The 20,007-nt window shown below is 34.9% G+C and overlaps 1 protein-coding gene across 2 annotated transcripts in view; it reads right to left on the bottom strand.

Moving 5' to 3' along the window:
• Window positions 1-20,007, bottom strand: part of GSK3B (glycogen synthase kinase 3 beta) — a 244,748-nt gene that overhangs the window by 73,620 nt on the left and 151,121 nt on the right. For both annotated transcript variants that reach the window (XM_003261870.4, XM_004091710.3), the window contains exons 6-7: window positions 17,780-17,886; window positions 10,941-11,038 (exon numbers count right to left, since the gene is read on the bottom strand). In XM_003261870.4, coding sequence (XP_003261918.1) covers window positions 10,941-11,038; window positions 17,780-17,886 — 205 coding nt within the window. The remainder of the gene's footprint in view (window positions 1-10,940; window positions 11,039-17,779; window positions 17,887-20,007) is intronic.

The raw sequence follows: 20,007 nt of genomic DNA, 5'->3' as shown, positions 1-20,007 counted from the left end.
CAAGGATTCCCTTTTCTCCACAAGCTGTATAATTTTTGTATATGGTGTGAGGTAGGGGTCCAACTTCATTCTTTTGCATATGGATCCAGTTGTCCAAGCACCATTTGTTGAAAAGACTATCCTTTCCCCCATTGAATTGCCTTGGAATCCTTGTCAAAAATCAATTGACAATAAATATAAAGGTTTATTTCTAGACTCTCCATTCTACTTAGATTGATCTGTATGGCTACATTCATGCCAGTAATACATTGTCTTGATTACTGCAGTTGTGTAATAAGTTTTGAAAACAAGAAGTGTGGCTGGGCGTGGTGGATCATGCCTGTAATCCCAGCACTTCAGGAGGCCAAGGTAGGCGGATCACTTCTTGAGCCCAGGAGTTTGAGACTAGCCTGGGCAGCATGGTGAAAACCTATCTATAACAAAAAATACAAAAATTTACCAGGCATGGTGGTGTGTACCTGTAGTCCCAGCTACTCAAGAGGCTAAGGTGGGAGGACAGCTTGAGCCAAGAAGGTGCAGGCTATGGTAAGCCATGATTGTACCACTGCACTCCAGCCTGGGTGACAGAGCGAGACTCTGTCTCAAAAAAAAAAAAAAAAAAAGTGACTCCTCCAACTTTTTCTTTTTCAAGACTGTTTCGGACTTCATTCTTTTCTTACTAAATAAAAACTTATACTTGGAAACAAGTCATCTCCCTCCCTGCCAAAAAGTTTTGATTATGTAAACTATTGAACATAAAGTGAAAAATTGATTTTTGGTTGATACATATTCATAGGAGTCAAAAGACCTTTTTTTCTAGGTGAATTTCGGCTAAAGTGGTATTCTCAAGGAAGCAGTATAAAATAGAAAGGGGGATATATGAATCTCTTGGATTAAAAAAAAAATACATGTAAAAATCTGTATACACATCAACCAGTTTTACTTTCCTTTGAGAATCACTAACACTACAGTTCTTTGTAGCACCACAAGCCAAGATTTCCTTCACATTGTCTTGATATATATCAAATAAACAATAAAATATTGCTTTATAAATATGAAATAGCATTCAGTATACTTTTAAAAACTAGAAATGCCTCTTTCTACAAGATTGCTAGTTTCTTATACTTTTCCTACTAGCCAACTATTAAGAATCATTGGTGTCAAACATTTTAACCTTTTATTGCAAAAAAGGAAGCAAGAATTCCTTAGTAAAACATAGGTCCTGAAGTCAGGGGTCTAGCATATGCCTGCTGTCAACCTGACAGATTTCTGTCCCTGTCCCACCTCTCACCTGCCCCTTCATATACTTTATAGATTGCTCCAAAGAAAATGTATTAAACTGAGGCCCTGAAATTAGGTAAACACACAAAATAACTCAAAAGGCAACCCTGCACAAGAATCTGCAGTTGATGACTACAGGGTATTATATCCCAGGAAAAGTAATCATATGGATGGTCTTTTGACTCAGGTCCTAAAATACAACTATAAATAAATTAGTTTTGAAGTGACAATGTCATGAAACTTCAGTTTGTCTGGAAAAAAGTTTCTTTGTATAAATAAAACATCACTGGCAAATTAGTAAATAACTACACTGCATATTCTGGGAAAAGTAACGATTTCAAATGGATGCCATTATCCACAAGTCAAAAGATAAACTGAGCTATATTGCCAGGAAGTTATTTTTCCATGTCTAGGCACACATACTTTTAAGTATACAGGGATTTAGCTAAGTATGAGTAAGTTACTGTAGACCAAATAAAATTTCATAATATTAGTTAAAATTAATGTTTCCTCTGGTCTATGGAAAACATTATACTAATGTTGAGCAGTTACTGCATTAGAATAATTCTTTTAATGCCTCCGTTACTCTTTCACTTATTTTAAAAATGTTGGCATCATATCGTATGTGTAATATCTACTTTCTACAGGTGGTTATTATTAACTGTAGTCATATTTCCTTGTACTATAACAGTGTAAAGATGTTTACCCTGGAGTTCTTGGGAGAGCTATGGGAAGGCCAAGAATCACCTAAAGTTGCATACAAACTGTTTGTTATTTATTCATTTTTCTGGGGGGAAGTGTCCACTGCTATTAATAGATTTTCAAAGTAGTCCATGATTCAAAAACTATTAAGAGCTGCTGCTCTAGTCAGCAATAAACGAAAAAATACAAGAACAAATTAAGTACCAACTAACACAATCAACAAACGCCTTGTTTATGTATTACATACTGTGAGTATTACAAATAAAAAAATCTGTACTAAAATGTGTAATAGGGTGTACACACGTCCTGGGAGTGTGTACATCACAGAGTAGTAAAAAGCAAAAAATAAAAATTCTCTCCTTTTCCCCTTCCCTTAATTCTATTCTCCACTATAGAATTTGTAGGTCCTTCTAAATCTTTTTCTACGGATAGAATCATAAGAAATGAAGCCCATCTACTTGGCTCCCATAGCATAATCAAAAGTTTATTTGCATCTGTGTTGTACTTTCAAATTTATTACATAAAATTTCAGTCAGAGATAACTGAAATTACTAGCTCTTCCCTGTGTAAACAGTCTCTGCAATCTATTAACAACACAAAAGCTCGATAGCAGCACAAAAAATGTCAAAAGGTAACATATGATATTAAACTCCAAATGCATGTTTGCAAAGACGCATCATGTATCCATCAAAAACTTACCAAAAAGAGCTATTTTATACCTATTACACTCTGATTTGATATCTTAGACCTCTGTCTAAAAGATTGTCTGGGCCAGGCGTGGTGGCTCACATCTGTAATCCCAGCACTTTGGGAGGCTGAGGCAGGTGGATCGCCTGAGGTCAGGAGTTTGAGACCAGCCTGGCCAACACTGTGAAACCTCATCTCTACTAAAAATACAAAAATTAGCCAGGCACGCCTACAGTCCCAGCTACTTGGGAGGCTGAGGCAGGAGAATCGCTTGAACCTGGGAGGCAGAGGTTGCAGTCAGCCAAGACAGCGCCACTGAACTTCCAGCCTGGGTGACAGAGCAAGACTCTGTCTCGAAAAAAAAAAAAAGAAAAGAAAAGAAAAGAAAAGAAAAATAAAGATTGTCTGACAATGAAAATGTTAAGCCAGGAAACAAGAGCGTAGGTACACATGGGCACTGAACAAACTATAGAACAGGGATAAGATAATTAAAATCTAAAATATTTGCTAAATGAAGATGGTGAAAATAAGGTTGAACTGTACAGAAGCTCCTTGATTTACAATGGGGTCATATCATGGTAAACCCATACATAGTAAGTTGAAAATATCCTAAGCTGAAAATGCAAACAGTATGTCCAATCTACTGAAATCATAGCTCAGCCTAGACTACCCTTAAATGTGCTTAGCATAATTACATTAGCCTACAGTTGGGCAAAATAATCAAACACAAAGACTACTTATGATAAAGTGTCAAATATCTCATGTAACCTATTGAATACTGTCTCGAAAGTGAAAAATAGAATGGTTGTACAGGTACTCAAAATACAGTTTTCACTGAATCTGTGCTGCTTTCCCAGTATTGGAAAGTCAAAAAATCATTAAGCCATCCTAAGTCGGGGACTGTCTGTAACTGAAAGCAAAGCAAAGGAATCGTGGGGACCATGTGTAATCGAAAGCAAGGCAAAGGAACTGACCATTACAATGGTTGAAACAAAATTAAACCTAAAGATACCTCAAATTGATTTCACTACAGTAAGATTTAGGGGTTGCATCACTAATTTGCTGGTAGACACAAATTTTTACAATATACCTATAATAAGTAATAAATACGACTCAATGGGTTCTGGGTATCAAGTTGACATTAAGGATCATATAGTTTTTCCCGAAGGTACAAAATTCCATGAATAGAGGCCATAAATTGAGCTACAGATGAATCAGATGGTTTTTCCACCACCCTACTCTTCCTGTATATATGGTAATACAGTAGTTTCCCCTTAACTGTGGAGGATATGTTCCAAGACCCCCAGTGGATGCCTGAAAACATATATAGTACCAAACTATATACTATGTTTTTCCTATACATACATACCTATGATAAAGTTTAATTTATAAATTAGGCACGGTAAGAGATTAAAAGCAACAACAATTAAAATGATATACTATAAAGTTCTGTGAATGTAGTCTCTCAAAATATTTTCTTGTACTACACTTATCCTTCTTCTTGTGATGTGAGATGATAAAATGCCTATGCGGTAAGATGAAGTGAGGTGAATTCCACAGGCCTTGTGACATAGCCTTAGTCTACTAACGATCTTCTGACCATACACCAGGAGAAGGATCATCTGCTTGGAATGATCCTGGATCAGTGAGCCATAATAATGTCCACGACTGGATGTCAGGAGCAAAGGATGTCGATGACTAATGGGCAGGTAGCGTATACAGCATGGATATACTGGACAAAGGGAGCATTCACGTCCCAGGAGGAATGAAGCAGGACAGCATGAGATTTCAGCATACTACTCAGAACAGCATGCAATTTAAAACTCATAAATTGTTTATTACTAAAATTTTCCACTTAATGTTTCTGAACTGTGATTGGCTCTGGGTAACTAAAACAGTAGAACATGATACCTGTGGATATCAGGAGACTACTGTAGTAACAGTAATAGTAGTAGTAGTGATGCTTACTTCTTAGGGTTAATATAAGAATTAAGTGTGGTAATGAGTGTAAAGTGCTTAACCCAGTGCCTGGCACAAAGTAAGATCTCACTGAGTGGCAGCTTTTATGATGAGCAGCCATTTCCCAATATTGGAAAATGTAGAATTCTGAGGAGCCAGGGATCCACTGATCTTTTTGTCTAAATTATACCACAAACAAGCATCAAACTGAAAGCCTAGGAAAACAATTATTTAGACAAACATTTGTAACAAAAATGTAACTCTCAACTTCTGTAGAACTGTTTTTATTAACAAAAACAAAAAATTGAAAGCAACTACTTTTTCGTAAGTCCTGCAACTGTAAAAAGATACGATTGCTTAAAAAAATCAACATCACAGAGTAGTAAAAAGCAAAAAATAAAAATTCTCTCCTTTTCCCCTTCCCTTAATTCTATTCTCCACTATAGAATTTGTAGGTCCTTCTAAATCTTTTTCTACGGATAGAATCATAAGAAATGAAGCCCATCTACTTGGCTCCCATAGCATAATCAAAAGTTTATTTGCATCTGTGTTGTACTTTCAAATTTCTTACATAAAATTTCAGTCAGAGATAACTGAAATTACTAGCTCTTCCCTGTGTAAGAGCTATCTACATAAATATCTAAGTTGGTTAATTAATGTTAAGAGAAAACTAAACAGTAGTTTAGTAAAGCTGTATTACAAAAGAAATTAAGAAAATTTAACTGCCTTATAAAATAATTGTATTATTGCAAATAATTTAAGTATCAATATATTTAATGTCAAGCTTTTTAGAAGAGATATACCCAAATTCTAAAGGCCAGTTACAAAAACTATGAAAGCTATACTGAAATTCTATTATCAAGAGGTAGAGCATTGACTAATTCTGTCCTAAAACTCTTCTATTCAAAAGCAATAGTCAAATTATTCCTATAGCATAAGTAAATGTTTATGATATAAATGAAACTATCTCTGTAGGAATTTTAATATTTAAAATTAAAAAATTCTACAAATGGTTGGTTTATTTTAAAATTGTTAGTTTCGTGATAGTTTAATCCAGAAATTAAACTCTGGACTGAAGTTCATCTTACCTTATTTGAAATTTATGTTTTAAAGTTTGAAGAGTGGAGGGGAGAAATTATTAGTAAAACTTACAGCATTCCCAGGTCCAAAACTTCCTAGATTGCTTATATGGAATTTTTGGGGGACACTTGTCATTTATGTAAGAAAGTTAATAATCAAACTTACAAAGCCAATGTATCATGTAAACTTCTTGAAACACAATGCTATATCACTTTACCTAATGCTGTTATTTTCAGAATCAATTATGTAATTCCAAATATAATCATGCAGCAGAATCTATGCAGTCATTAAAAAATATACTTAATTGTTCAGTTTTTAAAAGTACAAAGCAGTAAGATGGTATTTTTATTTAAATAAAAAGAAAATATAGTATATGAAAATATTTATAGAAATATTTTTCATGATGTGCTAGAACAGTAAGTGATTTTTTTTTGTCTATTTGCCTGTGCTTTCTCAGTCTTCTGCATTGAGCATATAAAATCTAAGACTATGTAGTTATAAAAAAAGTAACTGTCATTAAAAATTATTACCTTCACCAGCATTATACAAGCCTTCACAGGACTCTCTTCTACAAAGCTCCACTGCTATGGCCAACTGCAGAGGTGCCAAAGGACAATGTTATATGTCAGTGAACATTACATTTGGCAAAATTCCTGGTAGAGATTTTCCAAAAATGTTTTATTTTTTCCCAGGTATCTGGAACTATATCATATATTTCTTGAGGTTTTTATATTAAGGAAGAATTAAAAGGAAAAAAAGCACATTGTCTGAGAAGTCCCTAATGGAATTTGTCTTTTTACAAATGCTGTGAAAATCCAAACATTTTTGATATGTAGAGGTCAAATGGCATAATGAAATGCTGATCTGACAATTCTATGCATGAAATTAACTTCAGAAAGTTAAATACTTTTTTTCATGCTTAGAAATGATTTTCCATGACTTTCAAATCTGTTCTTAACTTATTCTAAAGATAATATATTTGGATTTTATTCTAAATATTTTACAAAAACCTTATTAGAGGGCAGTGAGGAAAATTAAAAATGTTAGCTAGAATGAGATACAGTTCGTTTAATTAAACTGTTTTACTTATGCTGTAAATTATTGGCATGGACATCTGAGTCAATAAACAACATACACAAGAACCACATTAACTTTTCTTATTAATTCCCAGCTAATTTCAAATTCATGAATGGACAATGGTTTAACAAGTTAATTCAATACAAACCTTAATTAAAAATTATTTTGGTGCCCTCAGATATTAAAACATAAGAATAAAAAAAAGTCCCTGCTCAGAAAGTTTATAAAATGAGGCAAAAGTTTATAAAATAATGAGGCAAGTCTACCACATAAAAAAACTTCATAAAGCTTATTATATGATTATCCACTTTCTTTTTTTTGCTTAAACTCAAATTCAGAGAAAAGTTATCCATTTTTCCAGGGTTAGCTTCCCCCAGATACTCTCTTACGAGGTTTTCAAGGGAGAAAATGAAAAGAAAGCAGAAAAGAACCATTTAATACGAGTTCCCTAGTTATCATAAGCACTAAGGGTGCATGACTATTACCTTAAAAAACGTGAGAACTGAACTGGGCATTTATGAGACCACCTTTATGAAAATTTCAAATCTATTCTTAAAGCCATGTTTATCAGTACATGAAAGTATTTGTTTAAAATACAAAATGTCTTAATAACATTTAATTTTGAAAACAAACACATACAACTTCTCTTTTCCAACTTATATCAGGAAAACTAGAATAGCTAGATCAGCATTTCTTAGGAATTTTTATTTAAATGAGACCTCATATATATTTAACATTTGAGGAACAGATGTTAGCAATAATAGGAAGGATGGAGGGAAGGAGGGAGGCAGGCAGGAAGGAAGGAGAAACAAAAAGATTTGATATTTATTATTTATTTATTTATTTGCGACAAAATCTGACTCTGTTACCCAGGCTAGAGTGCAGTGGCACTTGGCTCACTGCAACATCTGCCTCCCAGGTTCAAGCAATTTTCCTGCCTCAGCCTCTGTAATACCCAGGACTACAGGTGTGCGCCATGGCGCCTGGCTAGTTTTTGTATTTTTAGTAGAGACAGAGTTTCACCATGTTGGTCAGGCCGGTCTTGAACTCTTGACCTCAAGTGATCTGCCCACCTCAGCCTCCCAAAGTGTTGGGATTACAGGTGTTAGCCACCATGCTCAGCTGTGATATTATTTATTATTTTATTGATGGACTCGTTGACACAGCCTCGCTCTGTCACACAGGTGGAGTACAGGGGCATAATCTTGGTTTACTGCAACATTTGTCTCCCGGGCTGAAGCTATCCTCCCACTTCAGGCTCCCAAGTAGCTGGGGCTACAGGCGTGTGCCACTATGCCTGGCTAATTTTTCTATTTTTTTGTAGAGACTGGGTTTCGCCATGTTCCCTAGGCTAGTCTCAAACTCCTGGGCTCAAGCAATCCACCCACCTCAGCCTCCCAAAGTGCTGGGGTTACAGGCGTGAACTACTGCCCCTGGCTGGACCAGTAAGATTTGGGGCTACATTAAACACACACACACAACACTCTTATGAAGTTTATTAACCTTCATGCAATAAGACTTAGAACTATACTAAACATATATACACTTGCACAAAATACAAAGCCTAGAGCCTCTGTGCAATGTGTGGTAACTTCCAGTCAATAAATGGACGGTAAACTACTACTGGTAATTCCATCTATCCTGGGCAGCCACGGTCGAGAACACAGAAGGCACCTAGAAACCAGATATCCCCAAATGTCCTGGATGCTTGGAAATACTTACAGTTCTCTTATCTTATATCATTATCAAAATTTCCTATAAGCAGTGATCTTGGAACTTACTTACTAAAGTAAGGCGGTAAGTACATTTCTTATAAATCCAAGATGACAGCATAGCACATAAACGATGAGTGTTTTATTTCAGAGTTGGCCTGCTACTACATATTGATCATGGACCATTTTGCAAAAAATAAGCACTTAATGAAAACGAAGTCCGAATTTATCAGTAACAAAATATATTAAGCAGGTAGTATAAACTAATATTAGCAGAAAATGAATTACAAGGACTAACAAAAAGTGGTACAAACAAGCTCTAGACTTAAAGGTTTATAAAGTATTATGGCAGGCATGAGATAGGGAATTATCACAGATGCTCACTTAGCTTCCTCAGAAATTCTACTTGTATTATGTATGAATTAATTAAAATTAATGACAAATTGCCACAAAATCCTAAAATATAATCAGTAGAGAAATGATACAATTCTAATGAGCTAAACATATATGACAAATAGAATAGCCAATATGTCCACAGAATTGTAGCATGGTGATGGTGAGCTCAAGTACATCAAATAAAAGCCTAGGGACAGGAGAAATGCTGAATGGTTATGTAAGAGCAGAGACCAGGAAACTACAGCCCATTGTCTGTGTGAGGCCCATAAGCTAAGAATTAACAGATTTGCCATCAATTTGATAATTAGAAAGTACTAACTTGGAACATCAATTAAGAGAAAGGTTATATTCCCCCAAAAAGAACTCAATTCTTCTGGTTAGTAGAGCTGTATTTAAAAAAAAAAAAAAAGACTCAATTATTATACCTCTAACTTCATCAATAAAAAAATTTGTGAAAATGTGTTTTCTCTTTTGTTATTGAAGTACCTATATGATATCCTCGATTTTGCCTTTTGGCCCACAAAGCCTAAAATATTTTATCTACTCCTTTACAGAAAAAGTTGGCCAAGCTCCATATTCGAGCATTAATTTACATGATGGAGTAGGCTTTTGGAAAATAAAGAAAGCAAACTATTCAAATTTACATCTAAGTGTAGCACAGAAATGAAAGAGAAAATAGTTCTGTTAACAAGCACAAAAGGTTAGATCTGAAACTCAAAAATGGTACCAAAAAGAAGATGCAAATATCACAGTGGTCTAAGCTGCAAATTGTAAGAAATTATATGGATAATAAAGAAGATCGCTTATTACACACTGGTCTTTTCAACCATACTTGCACACGCTGACATCTAGCAAAACCACCTTTGATTTTAAAAATCCCTATTTTTATAGAATGAAGTACAAGGATTTGAAAAGAACTTGATCACAGTCCTATGTTCAACTGGTAGAAGCTACTGAGGAGTTACAGTTCAGTATGATAAAAACTAAATTCAAGCTGTCCAATGCAGAATAAGCTGCATCCCTAAGTAGTAATCTGATGCTGGAAGTGTTCAAGAAAATACTAGAAAACCATTTGTTAGGAATGTAACTAAAAGGTTATTTCATTGTATGTTGGACAACATGACCTCTAAGGAGATTTATCAATTTTATAATTCTAAGCGAAATTTGGGATATCACAAACAAAGCCCCAGAGATAGTAGGTGGTGTTGCTTTGTCCAAACTGAAACCTTAGAATGAAACAATCTAGTGATATAAATCTAGACACTAGGTTTTTTTTTTTTTCTCAAGTAAAGGGACTTCCTTTAAGATCTCAGATATTTAAAACTTAAAAAAAAATTACATTTAAAAACTCAATTAAAATCTCAGCTCTACTGTTCTTAAACGAAAACATATATTCTAATATTTAAATATTTGTTGTTAATAAAGGTGCATGTATGCAAAGCTGAATGAAAGCAGAAGCTGTGTCTGAGCAAAACCAGACATATCTTCTTTTATTCAGCTTTAAATAAAATTTAAAATAAATAAAATTATATTAAATCCATATAGACCCAATAAATAAAATTATATTAAATCCGTAAGTCAAAATTTTGTTTCTATCAATGATCTAGCCAGACATGTAGGCATTCATTCTTTCATTTTATAAATACTGAACAAATATAAATAGTGACCAAATACAAGTATCTCCTATGTGCTCCACAGCGTATTAGGAGCAGGGAGTATACAGTGAGCAAAAGCAGACACAGCTTCTGCTTTTATTCGGCTTACATACATTTTAGTGAGCTTATAGTCCAATTTTGCTTTTAAGTACTTTAAATAACAGATATATACCTTTCTTGCGTCAGATATACATAATAGCTTTTCTAGGATCATACAAGAGAAGAGTAACTCAAATAAAAACCAAAAGGCTGGGGGGCGTTCTTATACCCACTTTATAGCTGAACTTGCTATGTGACCTTGGATTGCTTCCTCCATTTTTTAAGTTTCTCGTATGTGTATATGTGTGATATGTATTATTAAAGTAGCATAAAAATTCCTTCCAGTTCAAATATTCTGATTCAATCTTCTCACCTTGATTATTTCTACCAACTGATCCACACCACTATCCCCTGGAAATATTGGTTGTCCTAGTAACAGCTCAGCCAACACACAGCCAGCAGACCATACATCTAAAGAGAAAAGAAAACAAAGCCTTATTAATACTTTATAACTTGAGCTGAAAAATGTTTGTATACATTTTCTAATTTTACTCACAGAGTAAATATCACAGGAAAAGATTATACAATCCAAAACAGAGAAAAAGTCATAAAACTTCCTTAATGTTCTTTTTAATTAAATGTTAAACTTACCAAAGAGGAAACCAGACCAATAAGAATATTCTAATAAAGGGTAAAGTCTATTATTATCAAATTTCAGGTATTCAAGTCTTCAAATAACTAGACAGAGGATTACAGTACCAAAGCTATGGCAGGACTATCTATTTATCTTACTTACAAATAAGTCAAAGTGACACAATCTCTGCATATTAGTAGGTACTTACAGAGGAGCAGCAAGGAAAGGTTCAATCGCTCCCAGACACTGGGCTTTAAGTCAGTGCAAATTCTGAGGAACACTTTTAAGACTTTAAATCGTTGATTTTTATGTTCTAGGATGACTGACAGAAAGTGTGCTTAAATATATTATTTTTAAATAAAATGGAATGGCAATGATGGAGGAATATATTTTACTTCATAAATTATAAAAATAATCCACTTTTAAGTCAAAATGAAAACCTCGATCCCGAGAGAAAACTCTAAAAATTAACTCAATTAATACACTTTAAAAATACTTTAAAGTATACATACATCCTGGTTTACCCAGGATAGTTATGGTTTATACATTGTCCTGGGATAATTATTAGTAACACCCTCTTTCTCTCTCAAAAGTATTACCAGATTAGAAGATAAACTCTACAGTCACTCTATTTTAAAGCCCACTATTAAGACTTCCTACAAAAAAAGGCTGCTTTTTAGCTTCCAGATTTCTGAGATTCCTAGGTTTTTAATGTAACAACACTCAAGTGCTTTAGGGAGACGAATATGAATCATTGCTGGACTTTATCACCTACCAGTAGGGAAGGAGAAGAAGGAACAGTAAATGGTTGACAACAAAAATTTTAAAGGTCTGATGTGGTGAGATGTACTATCAAGAGAGACTGGAAATCACTGCTCCAGTGACTACTTTTTATTGACCTAGAAAAATGACATAGTATTCATTTAACAAACTCAAGCTGATTTTGTCCAGTCCTAAGTTAATAACCAAGACATCTATTCTGCAAATATAGACCAAGAGTCCTATTTAATATATTAGGAAATTGCTAAATGAAGCACATATGAAAACTTGCTAGGGAATCTTTACTCAAAGCCAATAGTAATACTAACTGTTATAGTCAAGTGGAAAAGATGTATCTCCTTATTTATGTAAATGCTTATTTTAATCTAAGTTTTAAAACATCCCTTTACCTAGTTAATAAGATGGAAGGTAATATGCACTCAACTTTTTTCCTAATACGGAATGATTCATCTCAGAACACAAGGCTGAAAAAATTGTAAGGGAATAATTATGCCTTCATAAAAAACAATAGGAAACACTTTCTTAGGTAAGATTTAGCTACAAATATGGAAGACAAAAAGTAAAACATCAAGGAATACTCTTGCCTAGAAGTTATCACAGAAGATTGATACTCAAAAGATTCAGGTGACAACCATACTAGCAGCCCTCAATTCATGTCACATCAGTCAAGTTAGTAAAAACAAGGTATTTATCAATCACTTTCTGGAGGACACTAAATCACTTCTGCTCTTACTTCAAAGGACAAATGGATAAAATTCTCCAGATACAATAAAACTTCAACTAAATAGAAGGTACCAAAAAAATAAAAATAGTGCTTTGGCACACTGAATTTTAGTTAGTTGGGGTTAAAGCCAGAATAGCATTTTGTTTCATATTTAACTTGGGTTCATGTTAAAGTGATCTTTCAAGACCATCTTAGTTTAACACACTTATTTCACAGATAAGGAAATTAAGACATGATAAAGTTAAATGACTTGCCCAAGGTAAAGGTACTGAATAGCAGAGCTAGGCCTGGAATCATTCTCAATTCCCAATCAAGACATAACAGCTTCTTCAAGGGTCTGTCTGTAAGTTCAATTCCTTGTTCTAAGGAAGCCTTTTGTTCTCATTCTGCCATTTGTCAGTAAGATAATATAATCAGAGACATCAGCTTTACCTCTGGCTGTATCTAAATATGACAGTAATCTTGTCAGAAATAGTTACTCTTTCATTTCAAACATTACTGTTAAAAACATTTAAAAATGTAAGTATATTAGTATAATTTTTGGGAGGGTCTGTTTAAAAACATTACAGTCTTAAGAGGCAAGTATCCTAAGTTTATAATGGGAGGCCAAACCTAGGCTTGCTAGGGTTCAAAAGACTCCTGTTTATATAACTGTTCCTTAATGTGTGAGATGATATGTTAACTTTTTGAGAAGAATCAAACTGCCTTTATTTCAGGTGTTTCTGGCACAACTTACACCAGTATCTTATATACAGATAATCAGTATCATATATTTGAATAAAATGTAAAGCAGCTGGAAAATCCAATGACATACCCAAAGACAAGGGGCTGAAATTTGCTCTTGGGGAGAGTCAAGTCTAAAAATGCCACAAAAAGAATACCACCTTACATTTCTACAGTATTTTCACTAACATTTTATTTAAGCCTCACAGGTACTCAGAAAAGCAGAACTGTCAGTAATCTCCACTTTACTTCAAGTGACCTGACACTCAAACCCAGGTCGACCACAAGCAAAATATTCTTCGTACTATTTCTCATCTGTCCATTCATATATGCCACATACCACAGCCATAGTAAGGCTCTGAGAATTACATACACATACATATACATATACACATTATTATGCTCTCTACCCTCTGATAAAGCAGATTTCAAAGTGTGGTCTACAGAGGACACTTTGTACTCTTTGCACCTGGGTCCTCTGGACATTTTTAGATGTCCCAGAGGGCAAAACTCTTTTCATAAGAATACACCTTCACTGGGTTAACATTTGTACTGAGGGTACAAAGGAAATGGTGGGTAAAACTGCTGGCTGGCCTCTTCGCAGAAATCAAAATGTGCTTTGGCATTTTGCCATTTGGCAAAATAAAAAATGATAGTGTGTTTCTGATTAGGGTGTTTGCTTATATCAGAGAATTTCTATTTGTATCAAAAAGACAAAAAAGCTGTCACAAAGTCTGTTTTATTTTTTGTTGTTGCTGTTGTTGTTTTGAGAGGGGGGTCTCATTCTGTCACGGAGTTGGAGTGCAATGGTGGAGTCTCAGCCCACTGCAACCTCCGCCTCCTGGCCTCAAGCCATCCTCCCACCTCATCCTCCCAAGTAGTGGGGACTACAGGGGCATGTCACCACGCCCGGCTAATTTTTGGTAGTGATGGGTTTTCACCATGTTGCCCAGGCTGGTCTCAAACTCCTGAGTTCAAGTGATCTGCCCACCTCAGCCTCCCAAAGTGCTGGGATTACAGGTGTGAGTCACTGCACCAGGCCAGGTCTGTTTTTTGTTTGTTTTAGTTTTCTGTTACTGTGGGGATGTTTTTGGTTTATTATTTGCATGCTTTTGTTTCTGGACTAAAGGAATTCTCTTCAGAAACAATATGTAAGAGTAAAATAATTTTGGTTTCCACTTGCACATCTAGCTTAAAGTTGCTCCTTGTTAGCTTCCTATTCATGTCCAGCTGATCATGCTCTCTCTGTTCACTCCTGGCTAGTGGGCTAAAATGTAGTAAAGGAAAAGGTCAATAATGATTAAAGCCAATGGTCTCTATTCAGTTCCTTCTATCACTAAACATCTTGGGTGATGACTTGAGAAGGTCAATGATGATTAAAGCTAATGGTCTCTATTCAGTTCCTTCTATCACTAAACATCTTGGGTGAAGACTTGAGAAGGTCAATGATGATTAAAGCTAATATTCTCTATTCAGTTCCTCCTATCACTAAACATCTGGGGTGAAGACATGAGAAGGTCAATGATGATTAAAGCTAATGGTCTCTATTCAGTTCCTTCTATGACTAAACATCTTGGGTGCATACTTCTGCAGAATCAGTGCATCTAGCAAAACTACTAGTGATTTAAGCTGATTTTATACTAAATAATAGAGATGGCATGAAGGAAATGTTAGCAATATGGCCATACTATCACTTCCATTATTAACTTAATGAAATAACATTAATTAATAAATTCTCCAACTAGTGTAATCACACTCAGAAGTATTTCAGGAGGATTTTAAATAAGAAAGTAAAAAAAAGTTCCTTAGAATTTAAATTCTTAAGGTAAAAGCTATTAGCTTTATGATTCTAACAGTCCAAGGAAGAAAAATAGAATAGTAGGTATATCTTAAATTCTAAAAAGTAAAATTTGAAAAATTCTATACAGGCATATGTCAGAGATGTTGCAGCATTGGTTCCGGACCATAAGACACAATAAAGCAAGTCTCACAAATCTTCTGGTATCCCAGTGCATATAAAAGATATGTTCACTCTATACTGTAGTCTACTACTTATACAATAGAATTGTGTAAAAACATAAATGTAATACATTAACTTAAAAACACTTTATTACTAAAAAAATGCTAATGATCATCCAAGCCTTCAGTGAGTTGTAATCTTTTTGCTGGCAGAGGGTCTTGCCTTGATGTCGATGGCTGCCGACTGATCAGGGTGGCAGTTGCTGAAGGCTATACGATGTGGCTGGAGTAATTTCTTAAAGTGACAATGAAGTTTGCCACATCAATTGACTCTTCCCTTCACGAAAGATTTTTTCTCTAGTATGAGATGCTCTTTGATAGCATTTTACCCACATTAGAACCACTTTCAAAATGGGAGTCAGTCCTCTCAACCCCTACTGCTGCTTTATCAACTACAATTATGTAATATTCTAAATCCTTTGTTGTCATTTCAACAATATTCACAGCATCTTAACCAGGAGTAGATTCCACCTCAAGAAACCACTTTCTTTGCTCATCCATAAAAGAAGCAACTTGTTTATGTTTTATCATGAGATTGCAGCAGTTCAGTCACATCTTCAGGCTCCACTTCTAATTCTAGTTCTCTTGCTAGTTCCACAACATCTGCAAAGACTTCCTTCGCTGAAGTCTAGAATGCCTCAAGGTCATCCATGAGGCTTGGAATCAACTTCTTCCAAAATGTTGTTCATGTTATTTGGACCCACTCTCACGAATCACAAATGTTCTTAATGACATCTAGAATGGTGAATCCTTTCCAGAATATTTAAAATTGACTTTGCCCAGATCCATCAGAGTAATCACTATCTAGGGCAGCTATAGCCTTACAAATGTATTTCTCAACCTTTGGGTGACCAGCTGCATTGTCAATAAGCAGTAATATTTTGAAAGAAACACTCCTCTCTAGAGTAGTAGATCTCAGCAGTGGGCTTCAAATATTCAGTGAACCATGCTATAAACAGATGTGCTATCATCTACTTATTGTTGCTCCATTTATGGAGCACAGACAGAATATATTTAGCATCATTCTTAAGGGCCCTAGGATTTCTGGAATGGTAAATGAGCACTGGCTTCCACTTAAAAGTCACCAGCTGCATTAGGCCCTCACAAGAGAGTCAACCTGTCCTTAGAAGCTTTGAAGCCAGGCAATGACACTTCTCCTCTCTAGAGGAAGTCCTCCATCTCTAGAAAACCTAGAGATGAAAGTCCTAAATGGTATCTTCTTCCAATTCAGTAGAAGGCTGTTTGGTCTCCATTAAAACTCTGATATTTAATGTAGCCACCTTCACCAATGATCTTAGTTAGATCTTCTGGATAACTTGCTGCAGCTTCTACATCAGCACTTGCTGCTTGCCTTGCACTTTTATGGCATGGTGCAGCCTTTTACCCTTAAACCTCATGAAATAACCTCTGCTACCTTCAGATTTTTCTTGTGTAGCTTCCTCACCTCTCTGTCTTCACAGAATTGAAAGGAGTTCAGGCCTTGCTCTGGGCTAGGCTTTGGCTCAAGTGAATGTTGTGGTTGGTTCAAACCACTAAAACTTTCCCCGTAACAGCAATAAAGCTGTTTCACTTTCTTATAATTTATCTGTTCATTGGAGTAGCACTTTAATTTCCTTTAAGAACTTTTCCTTTGTGGTCACAACTTGGCTAACTGTGTGGCACAATTTCGATATGCCTTCCTTGCTCAGCTTAATCATTTCTAGCTTTTGATTAAAAGTGAAAAATGTACCTTTCACTTTAACACTTAGAGGCAACTGCAGAGTTATTAATTGGCCTAAGTTCAATATTGTTGTCTCTCAGGGAATAGGGAGGCCTGAGGATAGGCAGAGAGATGGGGAATGGCCAGCTGGTGGAATATTCGCAACATACACAACACTGATCGATTAAGTTTGCTGTCTTATATTGTTGTGGTTTGTGGCAAACTGAAATAATTACAATAGTAACATCAAAGACCACTGATCATAGATCACCATAGTAGATACAATGAGAATGTTTGAAATGTTGCAGTAATTACCAAAATGTGACACAAAGACATGATGACACAAAGACATGAAGTGAGCACATGCTCTTATAAAATTAGTGCGGGCAGACCTGCTTGACTCAGGGTTGACACAAACCTTTGAGAGGTTAAAAAAAAAAAAAAAAAGCAGTGCCTGGGAAGTATAATAAAATGAGGTATGCCTATACGTGTTTGCATCTCAAGCTTTAAGAAAAAAAATTATGGGATATATCCATTATTCCATGTAAATAAAAGTACAGATTAGTAATACTAAATTACCAAAATCAAGAAGCAATTAATAATTATGAGCATTATATTCAGATTCGTACTTACCTATACTAGAGGTATAATCAGTGGCTCCAAAGATCAACTCTGGTGCCCTATAGTACCGAGAACAGATATACGAAACATTGGGTTCTCCTCGGACCAGCTGCTTTGCACTAACAGAAAAAAAATAAAAATAAAAAGCAGAAATTCTTTAAATCTAAATCTTAAAAGAACCTAGACTGCTACCCTTTCACAGTATCGAATGATTTTCTAAGATTCACATCATTTGAATCATATATGAAAAAGAAAATGTAAACTGTAACTATCTCTGACTAAAGAAATTTACAATTTTATCACCTTGCTCTGCAAAAAAGAATAGCAATTTTTAAAGAAAGCGTTTGTCACCTAAGAAGGCACCAAAAGCAAAAAAGGGTAAGTGTTGAATTTCTTCTGATCCTCTGTTCCCCAAATTCCACCTCTAAAATACAAAGAAGCAAGGGCAGAAAAGAGGTACCTCCACCACCAAAAAGCATGACAACAGATTCTAAGAATGAATACTCCTCACCCAACGTATTTCTTTAAAAAGGGCGAGAAATTGGCCACTGTCTTGCATTTTGACTTCTGACTCAGGGTGAATATTTCAAGGCTTATAGACTCAATCTATTTTTCCATATCTTGGTCAACTTATTAACTGCATAAACATTTATTACCCAATAAATTATAAACAGACAGGCCCTTCAACTTCAGGGCAGAAATGATTCACAGCCTATGAATCTAACTCTGCTACAATAAGTTTAATTGCATGTTTTCTTATTCCAATTTTCCTACTAAAATACTTTGTCACATGTATTTTAAATATGAAAGTATAATAAATTACAACTAATTTCTTTTGAGATGTCGCCCAAGATAATCCAAAGACAGAATAAAATAAACTGCTGTAGAAGCCAGCCATTCTGATATACATTAATAATAAAGATAAATAAAGGGACAAAATGCAACAAAATCAAAACAGTAAAACAGTAAGTGCCAAAAAAAAAGGTAAGAAAATGCTGAGGTAAAGGTACTGGAAAACCAGGGTAAAGACAGATGAAAGTAGTCACAAGGATTTCAATGACTGGGATTTCTTTTCTTCCATTTATTTCTAATCAATGATGACTCTAACCCTAACTCCTTTTTCCTTCATCACTAGTTTTGAAGTTTGTTTTTTAACTCTCTCCCCAAGTACTGACATACAGTAACCATTTCATAAATTAATAAATACTAATCCCTGTTTTTAGGCTGCATGAAAGTTATGACATTTGGTTTTCAGCATAATTGATAGGAGACCGTTATATCTTCTAAAGGACACTTTTTAATTAACAAGATAGATTCTAATTATGTTCAGAAAATTCATTACGAGACAAAATGTTAATACCCAAGCTTTGTAGCCTGAAGTTTTTTCACTACTTGATGGAGCTACAAAAATGGAACAGCCTCTCTTACAGAGGAGACTGGTTTTAACTACTTGCCCAATATTGTGATCACATCTAGCTTTTTGTTCCTAAACAGCCCAACTAGTTCTTTAGCTACTTTTAGGCCCTGTTTCATCTAGTAAAAAAGTAAGAAGAGAGTAATAGTATTTTGTTCAAATTACCAATCTGATATGTAAAGTCCGAAGTGTTTCCCAAACTCTATCTGACCAAACCAATTTTGTTAAAAACAAAAAATCAGAGGGTTTATAAAAATGAGCTATCAAACAAGTGAAATCCCTCTTCCAAATTTATCAGAATAAAGCTATTTGATGTCCCAAGAGAATGGGCTGTACCAAGTGTTTTAACACTGTCATGAGAACAGAAGCTCTTCTAATCTTGGTGTCTCAGTCTGTCCCTACCAAGTCAGTCACTCTCAATAGGGAAGACACCCCATTAACAATAAAACATATCTGATTTGGGCAGTTTTTCCTATAGACAAGTAGTAGTGCTTTGTTTCAAACATCAGGTAAGAGTTTTATGATCTTTCACCCTTTTTAAAAATAGTTCAGGGAACAGAGTCATGGCCTGCAAAGTCGTAGGTCATCTGAAATTAGAAAATAGTAAAATGAGGACGGTCTGAAAGAGGACACATTGTGAGACTAAGAAAAATTAACTGATGACAGAACAGATTTACTTATTTTTTAAAGGATCTGTCTCAAGAGAAGCCTGTGGAAAACATATCCTATGTTAACCCCCAAATTTAAACTGTGAATTGATGTAAAAGTATTACAAAAGGATAGGAACATAGGTATCAACAAGTGTGGGGCACTATGTAATCTATAG

The sequence above is a fragment of the Nomascus leucogenys genome, chromosome 21 (assembly GCF_006542625.1).
Source record: "Nomascus leucogenys isolate Asia chromosome 21, Asia_NLE_v1, whole genome shotgun sequence".
NCBI lineage: Eukaryota > Metazoa > Chordata > Mammalia > Primates > Hylobatidae > Nomascus > Nomascus leucogenys.
This window is presented reverse-complemented; position numbering and strand designations above follow the sequence as displayed.